General features: G+C 37.7%; 1 protein-coding gene across 1 annotated transcript; it reads right to left on the bottom strand.

Annotated features, from left to right (window-relative positions):
- Positions 1-12559: 12559 nt before the first annotated feature.
- On the bottom strand, positions 12560-12934 carry LOC133814924 (uncharacterized). The gene has a single exon (XM_062247827.1). The coding sequence runs from the start codon at positions 12932-12934 to the stop codon at positions 12560-12562; it is 375 nt and encodes a 124-aa protein (XP_062103811.1).
- Between the last annotated feature and the right edge of the window lie 543 nt (positions 12935-13477).

Genomic DNA, 13477 nt, shown 5'->3' with positions numbered 1-13477 from the left:
GAGACATCTCAGGAATTATTACTTGTACCGAGAGGGGTGTGATGTATTAACAGTAAGGATTCCTAATCGCTTCGTACTTCAATAACACGGGCAAGTCTGACAGACAGAGAATAGAGAAATGACATGGATGGGTTGTATTCAGATTCACTGGTGATAGGGTAAACCACTCCCCAGCTAGAGGTAGAACATGAACGACTACTATACTGATGATATCGCGACTGAAGCAGCAGGGTCAGAGGTAAGGCTTCAGAAGGTATTAACTTCGATCTTCAAAGGTATTCAAGATTCAACTACAGGAAGAGAAGAGATTTGATTGGAAGCACACTAAGATCAATGAACATATCAGCTACTACTTGGAGTATCCTCGAAGACAGTCATAACGTAAGGATATTGAGTATGAAGAGTTCGTCAAGTATGGGGAACAGTGATGGGTTGTAAGAAAGGAGCAGTAACTCTTGAGTTTAAAAGGGGAGATCCTCACAGTGGTTAATATTGGTACCTGGAGTGGGAAATCTGTTGCAAGGGAAAGGTTAGAACTTTAGCTAGTATGATGAATACTACTTGAATTGTATCAGTGGGGCAAGACAGACTGGATTAGTTTGTGGGATTCCATATGAGTATCCAAGAAATTTGTCAAGAAGTACGTCTGCGTAAAGAGATGGAATGGTGATAAGATTGGTATCAGTGATAGAATTAGATCTAAGACGTTGTATTGAATGATTTTAACAACGCGGTGAGAGTTAAGGTCTCAATTGTTGAGTAGGATGACATTCCTCAGGAAGGATCTTTGATCTGGTTATTACCAGCTAGAGATCAGGAATAGTTAAGGATCTTTGATCTGGTTATTACCAGCTAAAGATCGGGTGCAGTTAGGGATCTTTGACCTGGTTATTACCAGTTGGAGATCAGGGAAGCGGATAGGTAGGAGGTTGCTATTACATTAGATAAGGGCACTAAGGATGCTGAGTTATGTGTTGAGAGTTTGGTCAATGTCAAACTGTTTTGTGAAATAGGTGGAAAGAGTATCCAAAGATTATCTGAATTGGACTTGTAATTGTCTTGATCGACGGCACAGTGATGTATTCTGGTTAGAACTTTGTTAAGGTTGAAGAATGCCTTGGAAGTAAGAGTTTCCCTAGGCAAGCATGATGGTACATGTAGTTGGGTTGAGTTCCACGTCTTTGTACAGATTAGAAACGGTTGCTATGTTGCTTTGACACCTCAAGACAGGAGGAAGTGATGGTCTATGCATGATGTTGGTTAAAGGATTCGACTAGAACTAGGGTGGAGTTTGTAGTAGGCTTAATAGTCAGTGGATACTTGGAATTATTATTGTATACAGGAACAAGAACGACGGTTAAGGAAATCCCAGATGAAAGGAATTAAAGGCAAGTCTTGATTGAGTTAGCTAAGGATTCTACAGTGTTACGTATAAGTTTATCGTGATATAAAGACCAAATCTGGACTCTGGTGGACACCGAAATTACATGGAAATTCTGGATGAATCTCATACTACTCTCTTGGTCTTCTCGCCCAGACATTATGAAAAGGTATAATAATTTGAAGGTTTTGTATTGGAGGCCTAGGTAGAGAGGAATATAATGAATGAGGAACAAAATTCTTAACCTGATAGCAGTTCTTGATAGGCATCGCAGCCTTTGAGTATGTTATAATGAGAATAAGGAAACATCATGATAGGTATCGCAGAGAGACTGCCAAGATGGTTGGGTCATCATGGATCAGCATCTGGGGAGAACTTGCTTTTATCAGTAAGGATAATTTAAACAGCTGACCAGTATTCAGAACTTCGAGCGAGATGGGTGGTAAGCCTCCATGGAATTCAGAGTTAATTTCAGGTCTTGGGAGGATTAAGAAAGGCGATGAACAGATAATCGGAATCTGATGAGTTTTATTATTTACAGACTAATGGTAAATCAAAGAGAAAGGGAGTTATCCAGTTATTGGAAGAACACTTGATAAAATGGAATATAAGAAGGATTGTATATCATCCCTTCGTTGGAATGAGATAAGTGATATGTTGTATTTGGATCTGGAGGTAGATCAGGGGATCATTGAGATTATCAAAAGATTAGAGCATGGGTTGGAGAAACCCATGTGTTGATTGATAAGGATCTACATATAAAGATGAAGATAATCCATGTGGAGTGACCGGTTCAATCATGGGATTGAAAGAATGAGATTCTGGGGAATAAGATTGTACCTCGAGTTAAGGTAACACACTAGAAATGGTAGGGTCAAGGAATGACCGGGATAGCTGGAATCAATTATGTGGAAGTGGTGTTCCGAGTAGTTCAGATAAAATTTCGAGGACGAAATTTCTGTAAGGAGGGGATAGTTGTAACGACCCAAATTCCCTAATAAGGTTTAGGACCTTGATTAGGAGGCCGGGAGGGCCATAATTGATTTATTGTGCTATTATATGATTATATGCATGATTATGTGGGTCATATTATTATATGATGATAAAGGCATGCATGGGGCTATATACTCTGCTGTGAGGGTAATATGGTAATTTGGCTCATTGAGAGCGTAATTGCATACTTGCGTATATATTGGTAAGCTAAATTTGAGACCACATTATTATGTGGATATATCTGTGATCTACGACTTGAGACGATCCTAGTGAGCAAATTAGCGAAAAAGTCATGGCGGGGATTTATACCCGGCTCGAGGTGAGCCTAGGGGTATAAACGGGAATTCAGTGAGCATATTGGAGTCTATTTTTTTACATCGAGGAATATATTTGGAGATTAGTTAGGTATCGGGAATTAAGTGGTAAATATTTAAGACACTTGAGGAATTAGTGGGAATCGGGAGCAATGACTAAAATGCCCTTAGAATGTTTAAAGGTTTAGTTATTATTGGGAGGGCAAGGTGGTCATTTGGCTTACTTAAGGTTAGGCTATGTTCTGCTTTTTGATGTTAGTGGAGGTTGTAGATAAACTTAGAAACTTAAGGAAAAGAAAAGAAGAAGGAAAGAAAGGAAAACAGAACACTTAGATATCTCTCTCTCTCTCATTCGGCTGGGGCATCTCTTCACCATTTCTTGTGGGTTTTGGAGCTGGAATTCTAGAGCAAGCTCAGGAATGGAGCTTGGGGCTAGGGACTTTAGTGAAGCTTGAAGAACTAGCAGAATTAAGCCAGTCAATTGAGGTAAGTTTTAAGGTTTTCTGATGTGAATTTCTGGGTTTTAATGAGATAGTTTTTAAGTTTGAGTTTTGGATGAATAAAGGGATATGAACCTGAGGAGTTGAAGGGCTTGAAGCTGGTTGGATGCTATAACGATTCTACAGTTGAGGTAAGGATTAATTTGAGAGTTTTCATGGCTGGTTTTGAGTTTGTGGGTTTGAAATTTCAGAAGTTGGAGTTGGGATTTTGGTGAGTCTTAGGCTGGATTTTCAGTTGGGTTGTGTTGTCTAAATCATTATAATGTTGTTATTATTAATTGGTTTTGAGTTGGGGGCTTTAGGATGGTTTTAGGTGAGGTTTAGAGATTGAAAATGGTGGTTTTTTCTGGGTTCGAAGGGTCGGGCCGCGGTATGGTTCTTGGTGAGCCGCGGCCCTTCGATGTTGTGGCATGCTGAGGAAGGAGGGCGGGCCACGGCATGGTCCAAGCAATGCCGCAGCCCTTACCTGTTTTTGTACCCATGGAGGGTTCTGTCAGGGGCCATGCCGCGGCATGGATGGCCCATGCCGCGGCGCTTAAGGGATTTTGGGATTTTGAGAATTTAGGCTTGGGAATTTAACCTAGGGTGCTCGGGGTTGAGTCTTTTACTATATTTGGTGAAGTTCAATGTTCCGAGGACTAGAACTTGGTTTAGAAGCTCATTTAAGATTGTTAATTGTAACCTTTATCTTGGTTGTGACTAGGTGCTAAGCTAGGGCTCGGGGATCGGATCGCGCTCAAGGAACATCGCTTATAACTAGCTCGTTTGAAAGCCAAAGGTAAGAAAGCTGCACCTGATTATGTGGCTAGGTTGGGACTAAGTGTTCCCTATGTTTGTATGCATTGTTATGTGAATGTGATTAACCATGTGGACACGATGGGACTAAGAGCTCCCTATATTTGTATATCATGTCATGAGATGGTATTATTATGCCATGGGACATGCGATAACCGGCCTAAGAGTGTCGGAATCAATACTTGCGCACAGGGCGCGGCTCAGCCACTGGTAGCTGAGGCAGCTTATCTATCACTGAGCTCGGTTAAGCTGGCCGGAGTCAGTGAGTATTACACTGGGGGCGGCCCAAGAGAGCCGAAGACAGTGTGCTAAATAGAGGGTGCGACTAAGGGCGCTAACCCTGAATATCATGTGATGATGTGATAATCTGTTGATTATGATCGTGAGTATTGTGCTTTGAACATGATTTGTTGGCTGTTTGGATGACAAACTATGAATCTATTGTATGTTATCACTGATTAAATAAATGTTATGAAATGTTGAATTCCTGGTTGTGCATTGTGGGATATTTGATAAATGATGTTGATCTTGCTATATTATCATACTTTCTTGCTGGGCCTTGGCTCACGGGTGCTACGTGGTGCAGGTAAAGGCAAGGGTAGGCTGAATCGACCATGAGTTGGAGAGCTCTGGGGGCGAGGTGTACATCGTCAGCTGCTCGGCCGCCACGGTCGAGAAATTGTACAGGAACGGAAACCTAAAATGTATATTTTGCCATTAGAGTGGCTTGAACTATTTGTAATTTCTAGAATTTATTGTAACTAAGACATCTAAACCCTATTTTGAGTCTCCAAGTATTAAACCGTCATTTTTAATGAGAATAGCCTGTTTGTGACCAAAATCTTTTTATTCCTACTCTGATAATGGTATAGAGTCTACACTTTGTCTGAATGACTTGATTAGCAAGTCTTGCACTATTTTAAACACACAGTGTAACGGTCTTGGTTATCCAGGGCGTTACACTTGGGTTCTAACCATTCACTGATTAAGTAAGCATGAGGGCCCCGAGGTCCCATTCATTTTTGGTGCCCCTAGGTTTAAACCAGCAATCCTCACATTTTGGCCACTTGTTGCGGTAATGAACCGGACATAATAAAATCAAACAGTGTGACGGGGATCAGCCGTCTAGCATATGACGGATATCTACCGTTCATATTTTCTAAATCAGCACCCACTAGACTAACGTCTCTAAGCAACTTTCTACGACAGTGTATATATGTGCATGTGTCTCTATACTAACATACAATACAATAGTCATTTCATGTTGCAGCCACACAATAGAAGTTGACTTACTTGGAGTCATTTGCTCTCAGTAAGATTTCACCCTCCAACGTATAATCCAGTTATGCTTAGCCAATACTATAATTATCCATGCAGTATACTCAGATTAATTATGGCACTTCATAATTCACTATTTATTATTTTGGGCAGTTTGGTAATTTTAAAAAATCATTTGTAAGGATTAAAGATCCTTATTTGGTTTTAAACATATGAAGGAAATTCATACAAAAATATTTGAGATTAAACCCTAAGTCTCGGGGAGACCTACCCTGTAGTCTCGATACCTAGGCTCGGGTATCACAATAGTATGTTCCAACAATCCGCTAAAAATCTTATTCTTTAAAAGTTTCGTTATTATCCCGTACTTTCAACAGTTGGTAAAATATATAAAAGATTTTAGCCGATATTATATCCCGAAAATACTAATTAAATTCCTTAATTATTTTTCAAGAAAATAGCTCTTAATTTTCCTTTTATTTTTCTTAAGGTTTTAATCTCTAAAAACTGTTTTAAGAAAATTGCCTAATTTATCTTAATTAGGAAAACCGTTAAAAATTTCTCATCTTGACTAGTTAATTTTTCCGAAGTCAATTAATCAAGTTTACTTACTAGAAAATTAAATCACTTAATTATTTTCTCAAAACATAGGGTTTTAAACCTTCTTTTGATTTATTAACTTATTAATAAATTAATTCTTTTATTTTTAGAAAGAATAAAAATTCTTTAATAAAAATAATTCTCACTAAACTCAAAGTGGTATTTTAGGTCAAAATATGTTTTCAACACTTACCAAGTTTTTATCTTGCAATAAGCAAAATTTTACCTTTTACCTTAAGTTCCAAAATCTCATATTTTACACAAAGTGTGAAAACCATATTTTTCACATTTTTAACTACTTACTTTGTTAGGTCATAACTTGAAATTTACTTATCCAATTGTTACCAAAATTTCCCAATTCCATTCTCGGTATGTCATTTAGTTCTTTGTAAAATGTTAGGTCAAAAGGAGCATTTTTATTGGTGAAATTATTTTCCAACAATGAGATAAAAATGACCTTATTTTCAAGTCCTTAATTTTTCAAAACTTTGGCACTTGATAACTTTCAAACCATTCAGTATTTTGTTACCAAATTTTACAGTGGAATACTATGTTATGCCAAGAATATGTCCACCAAATTTCAGAAAGAACTGGGTTCATTTTCCCTATACAGAGGCTATCCAAACTTGGTCATTTTTTAGTGTTTCAAAAGCTCAATTTTATGCACTCGATCTCAACAACATAACAGTACAATTTAATTTTACAAAATAAATATACAGTGGATGTTTGACCCATTGGAAATCATAGCTCAAAACTTGCATTTTGTTTTAGGGTTCTCACCAAAACCCTTAGGGATTTTGGTCCCTATTTTCAAAAATCAACACACAAGCATCATAAAAATTATTGAGCAACTACCATAGCCTTATTACATCACCAATAATAAACTTTAAGCATTAAATATACAAAATCATGCTTAAAAATAAAAACCATACAATAACAACCATAAAAAGTAAACTTTTTACCTCTTGTTGTTCTTGCTCTAGGTTTTTGATGTTCCTACTAGCTTTGAGTCCTTCAAAACTCTTTCAATACCTTAACCAACTCCCCCCAACAACATAGATAGTTAGCTATTTAAAGACCTATGGTTAAAAACTTTACAAAGTCTAGTTTTTTGAAACTTTACCTTAGGGAAACCCTTCCTAGACCAAAGCTTAATGCTTCCAAGCCTTGTTAGTGTTCTTGAGGTTGAAGATGGAGAGAAAACTTGTGAGAGAGTTTTCAAAAAAGATGCGAGTGAAAGTGAGAGAGAGTGGGGTTGGTTGGGCATGGTTAGAATAGCATATCAACTAAAAAAATATATCTAAACACTTGAGTGTTTTTACCATCCACTTGATGCCTGAACCCTTATATTTAAATTGGGATTAAACTAAAAATTTGGTCAACCCCATTAACTCATTCACATGGATGACCACCACTTATTTTATATATGTGATCATATTTTTTTTTTATATATAAAGGTTAATAAATATTTCCTAAGAAGAAAAATCCAATTTGACTTCCTATAACCTTTTTCGCTCTTATTAGGTTTTAAAAATAAAACTTAACACATAATAATTAAATTAAATGTCTCTCACATTTAATTTAATTAATCACACAATAAATTTTATCCTAAGGTCCATTCATGGAATAAAATTCCCCAATTCGGTAAAATTAAGCATTTAACACAAAATGCCCTAAAATTTCCATTTTCCCTTAGGTTTATTATTTTTTACCAAACTTTAATTTTTAGGAATGTATTTTATGCCCAAAATATATTTGCCATAGTTTTTCATTTTATTTTCTGAGATTTTTACCCGATCAGGGTTTTTGTGTCGGTCCAAGACCGAAAGTCTTATCTTGACTTTTAAACACAAAATTCATAATTTGGCTAGCAATGACTCATGGAAATAAATTCCAAACAATTATAATATTATTTAAAATAATATTCTTAACTCGGGGAAAAAATCCTGACCCGAGTCATTTCAAGGTACCCGAAACGTAGGACGTTACAATACCTACAATTTATAGAGGTTTCGTCCTCGAAACTTAAAAAAAATGAGGATATAGCTCCCTCATCTTGTCTTCTTTTTCCCAGGTTGCCTCTTCAATGCCATGTTTACACCACTGAACATTTACCAACGGTACCGTCTTGTTCGTCAACATTTTTTCCTTTCGGTCTAGAATCATCGCCGTCTTCTCCTCATAGACGAGTTAAGGATCAATACTCAGTTGCTCATAGCCGAGTACATGCGAGGGATCGCGCATGTATTTTCTCAACAAGGATACATGAAACACGTCATGAACCTTAGACAAGGTGGGTGGAAGAGCTAAACGACAAGATACTTCCCTGATCCTCTCTATGATTTCGAAAGGTCCAATGAACCTTGGGCTAAGCTTTCCTTTCTTCCTGAACCGCATAGCCCCTCGTAGCGGAGCTACCTTTAACAACACATTATCACCAACCTCAAACACCAGGGGTCTCCTACGTTGGTCAGCATATTTGTGTTGTCGATCAATCAAAGTTTGCAAGCGTTGCCTTATCTGTCGGATGTCCTTGGTAATCTGATCAACCTCATCTGATCCAAGAAACTTTCTTTCACTGGTCTCGTGCCAATGAATAGGTGATCGACATTTCCTTCCATACAAAGCCTCATACGGAGCCATATTGATTGAATCATGATAGTTATTATTGTAAGTGAACTCTATTAGTGGAAGCTTCTCATTCCATTACCATTGAAAGTCGAGCACGCAGGCTCTTAGCATATCTTCCAGGGCCTGAATTATTCATTCACTTTGATCGTCTGTTTGTGGGTGGAAAGAAGTGTTGAACTTCAATTTATTACCCAACCTCGTTTGGATTCTATTCCATAATGTCGAGGTAAAATGTCCGTCGCAATCTGATACGATGGAGTTGGGTACACCATGCAGTCTCATTATTTCTGCAATGTAAATATCTGCTAACAAAACTTTAATAATTAACTTCCTATAACCTTTTTCACTCTTACTAAGTTTTAAAAACAAAACTTAACACATAATAATTAAATTAAATGTCTTTCACATTTATTAATCACACAATAAATTTTAACCTAACGTCCATTCATGGAATAAAATTCCCCAATTCGGTAAAATTAAGCATTTAACACAAAATTCCCTAAAATTTCTATTTTCCCTTAGGTTTATTATTTGTTACCAAACTTTAATTTTTATGAATGTATTTTATGCCCAAAATATATTTTCCATAGTTTTTCATTTTATTTTCCAAGATTTTTACCCGATCAGGGTTTTTGTGTTGGTCTAAGACCGAAAGTCTTGTCTTGACTTTTAAATACAAAATTCATAATTTGGCTAGCAATAACTCATAGAAATAAATTCCAAACAAATATAATATTATTTAAAATAATATTCTTAACTCGGGGAAAAAATCCCGACCCGAGTCGTTTCAAGGTACCCGAAACACAGGACGTTACATTTTATATGAGTTTCAAACTAAGTCCCGGCTTGAACCAAAATCCACAGAAACTAACATACTAAAGGTTACTACTAGCTACTACTACTATCTAGCTAAGTAAAATTCTAAGACACTACAATTCTCCCCTACTTAAAAGAATTTCGTCTCCGAAATTTACTTACCAAACAATTTCAGATACCGTGCTAAGATGTCTTCCTCCAACTCCATTGTTGCTTCTTGTTCAAAACTATTACTCCATAGGACCTTCACTATCAGAATACTCTTAGAGCGTAATTCCTTCATCCCTCTGTCCATGATGCTAACCGGTCATTCCTTGTAACTCAAGTCTTTTTGGAGTGCTATCGTATCATACTTGAGGACATGAGATGGGTATGACACATATCTACATAGCATCGATATGTGAAACACATTGTGGCTATCTGCTAGAGCTGGCAATAGGGATAATTTATATGCAACTATTCCCACCTTGTCCAATATCTCAAAAGAACCTATAAATCGGGGACTAAGTTTTCCTTTCTTCCCAAAACTGCTTCACACCTTTCATAGAAGATATCTTTAAGAAGACTTGGTCTCCAACTTTGAATTCCACATCACGCCGCTTGGCACCGCATAACTTTTCTGATCACTTTGAGCAGCGAGCATACGCTTTTTAATCAGTGCCACTGCATCCTGAGCCTCTCTAACAACTTCGGGTCCAAGAAGTTGTCTTTCTCCTACCTCGTCCCAATGTAATGACAATCGACACCTCCTTCCATAAAGTAATTCATAAGGTGCCATACCAATCCTTGAATAGTAGCTATTGTTGTAGGAGAACTCTATAAGTGGCAAATACTTACTCCATGATCCTCCGAAGTCCAGTACACAAGCGTGCAACATATCTTCTAAAATTTGTATGGTACGCTAGGACTAACCGTCGGTCTGAGAATGAAATGTCGTGCTAAGACTTAACTTGGTACCCATAACTTGCTACAAGCTTCCCCGAAATCTCAATGTAAACACCTATCCTCTTTTTGATACTATGGTCTTAGGGATTCCATGCAGTCGTACTATTTCTTCAACATAAATGTATGCGTACTGGTCTGTTGTGTACGTAGTCTTGACAGGCAGGAAATGAGCTGACTTGGTTAGTCTATCTACTACTACCCAAGCCGAGTCATGTTGCTTATTTGTTCGTGGTAATCTTGTCACAAATTCCATGGCTATGTCTTCCCACTTCCATTCTGGGATACTAAGTGTTCCAATAAGCCTGCAGGTCACTGATGTTCCGCTTTCACTTGCTAGCATACTAGGCATTTGGATACATATTCTGCTACATCTTTCATCATTCCTAGCCACCGATATAGTGCCTTAAGGTCGTGAGTCATCTTGGTTGACCTTGGGTGAACTGAGTATGGGGTAGTGTGTGTCTCTTCTAAAATCTTCATCTTAATTCCATGGTCATTCGGCACACATACACGTCCCTCATATCTCAAGAACCCTTGTCCTGATATAGAGAAATATGTGGCCTTGCCTCTTTAAGTACAACCATATGTGTCACTAATGTGTCATCATGCCCTTGCCCGATCGATATATCTTCTAACAGAATTAACTGGATGGACAAGTTAGCCAGTTTACCAATAACTTCTTCCATTTCGGCATTAATCAGCTCTTGCCGAAGCGGCTTTTCTATTTCAGATAACGCAGCTAGATTTTCGTAACTCTTCCTACTTAGTGCATCAGCAACTACATTTTCTTTTTCCTAGGATGTACAGGATTTCGCAGTCATAATCCCTTACTAATTCTAACCACCTGCGATGCCTCATGTTGAGCTCCTTCTGCGTGAAGAAATACTTTAAGCTCTTGTGGTCCATATAAATCTCACATTGTTCTCCATAAAGATAGTGGCACCATATTTTCAATGCAAAGACCACTACTACCAACTCCATATCATGTGTTGGATAGCGTTGCTCATATTCCTTTAGATGCCTTGAGGCGTAGGCTATCACTTTGTCATTTTGCATCAACATACAACCCAAACCTTGCTTCGATGCATCACAATATACTATAAACTTGCCGTTGGGTGTCGGTACACAAAGTACTGGTGCTGAGCATAACTTATCCTTGAGCAATTGGAAGCTCTCTTCACACTTATCCATCCAGTTGAACCTTTGTTGTTTCCGGGTCAGGTTGGTAAGCGGAGTGGCTATCTTAGAAAAGCCTTCTACAAATCTCCGATAATAGCCTACTAGCCCGAGAAAACTTCTAACTTCTGACGCATTCTTAGGTCTTGGCCAATCCTTCACAACCTCTACCTTAGCTGGGTCTACAGCAACTTCGTCCTTGGATACTATGTGGCCGAGGAATGCTACTTGTGAAAGCAAAAATTCGCACTTCTTGAACTTGGCATAAAGTTGATGCTCCTCCAGTCGCAACATGGTCATTCTTAAATGTTCCTCGTGCTCGACTTCGTCCTTGGAGTACACCAAAATATCGTCGATGAACACTACGACGAATTTGTCCAAATAATCCTTGAAGACCCGATTCATTAAATCCATAAATGCGGCTGGAGTGTTGGTAAGACCAAAAGACATAACTAGAAACTCGTAATGTCCATATTGAGTTCTAAAAGTTGTATTTGGAATATCTTCTTCCCGTACCTTGAGCTGGTGATACGCGGACCATAAATCAATCTTAGAAAACACGGTCACTCCTCAGAGTTGATCAAACAAGTCGACGATCCGGGGTAGCGGATACTTATTCTTAATTTTCACTTTATTCAGCTCGTGGTAATCTATTCACATTCGCATGCTTCCGTCCTTCTTTTTCACAAATAGAACCGGTGCTCCCCATGGCGAATGGCTTGGTCTAATGAAACCTCAATCTAAAAGTTCTTGTAGTTGCGTCTTCAACTCCTTGAGTTTGGTTGGTGCCATTCGGTATGGTGACTTTGAGATAGGTTCAATGCCTGGCACTAGTTCGATTGTGAAGTCAATTTCTCGAGTAGGCGGTAACCTTGGTAAGTCGTCAAGAAATATCTTTGGAAATTCCTTCATAATGCGGACGTCTCCAACCTTTAGTGGTATTTCATGTACCACGTCTATAACGCTGGTTAAGAATGTGTGACATCCTTTCTCTATCAAAAGTATGCAACTCATTTACCAGCTGAGTCATGTTATACTCCAACTTGTTCATAACATAGTTGGTGTGAAAAGTAGAAGAAAAAAAAGTTGGTGAGAGTGATTCAGGTATGACACTTACTTGAGTCCTCTCATCAATAGTTGCCCCCATGGACCTTCGCATAATGAATGGTATTGATCATGTTCAAAACATGTTCTTTGAGAGAAGTTCCCTTCTTCATTTTGATGTTCATGTAGGTTCTAGTAGCCTCATGTCTGCATTGATCAGACTGCTGCCCAAACACAGCCCGAAGAGACTCCCATATCTCTAATACAGTCTCATATTCTTCATGATTCATTCTGAGTATATCACTCATATTCGCAAGCATGTAGCATTTGGCCTTATTGTTAGATAAAACCCAGTTATCATATGTCTCCCTAGCACTATTGGGAGCAGTGACATCATGGACTTCAGGACATTCCTCATTCAGGACAAACTTATGGTTCTCACAAATTAACACAATGTTCATATTTGATTTCCATTTCATATAGTTGTCACCAGACGAATTTTAATTTGCAAGTAATGTAGTAACAGGGTTTGAGCTAGACATAATTGCTTAAAATAAATAAATAAAATAAAATGCATTAGCATATAAAATAAATATTAGTATTTCAGAATGGTAAATATGATGCATGAATGCAACAAATTTAAAATACACATAAAAATAATAATTACCAAACCACAATAAATTAATTTGAAAATTAATGGACCAGCCTTAGGGTAGGTTAAACTAATTTCAAAATAATTTTGAGACAATTCTTAATTTCGTAAGTAAAACTTAAAATAACTATTTTTCCTTTTAGCTTATGAACAACTGCTAATTTGGTCAAGTGAACTAGTCCGCTCGAAAGCCTAACTACTTCTTTGTGAGTGTAACCCATATATTTTAGATTAATGACTTAACTCAAGAGTGTGTCTTAGGGTCAGTTAAACTTGAAATATATCATTCAATCATATTTTAAACAATAGCAGAAGTTAACCTTGAAAACAACACAGTCGGAAACCCTCCTTA

Source organism: Humulus lupulus, chromosome 2 (assembly GCF_963169125.1).
Source record: "Humulus lupulus chromosome 2, drHumLupu1.1, whole genome shotgun sequence".
Classification (NCBI taxonomy): domain Eukaryota; kingdom Viridiplantae; phylum Streptophyta; class Magnoliopsida; order Rosales; family Cannabaceae; genus Humulus; species Humulus lupulus.
The sequence above is the reverse complement of the archived record's forward strand: the minus strand, read 5'-3'. Positions and strand labels throughout refer to the sequence as shown.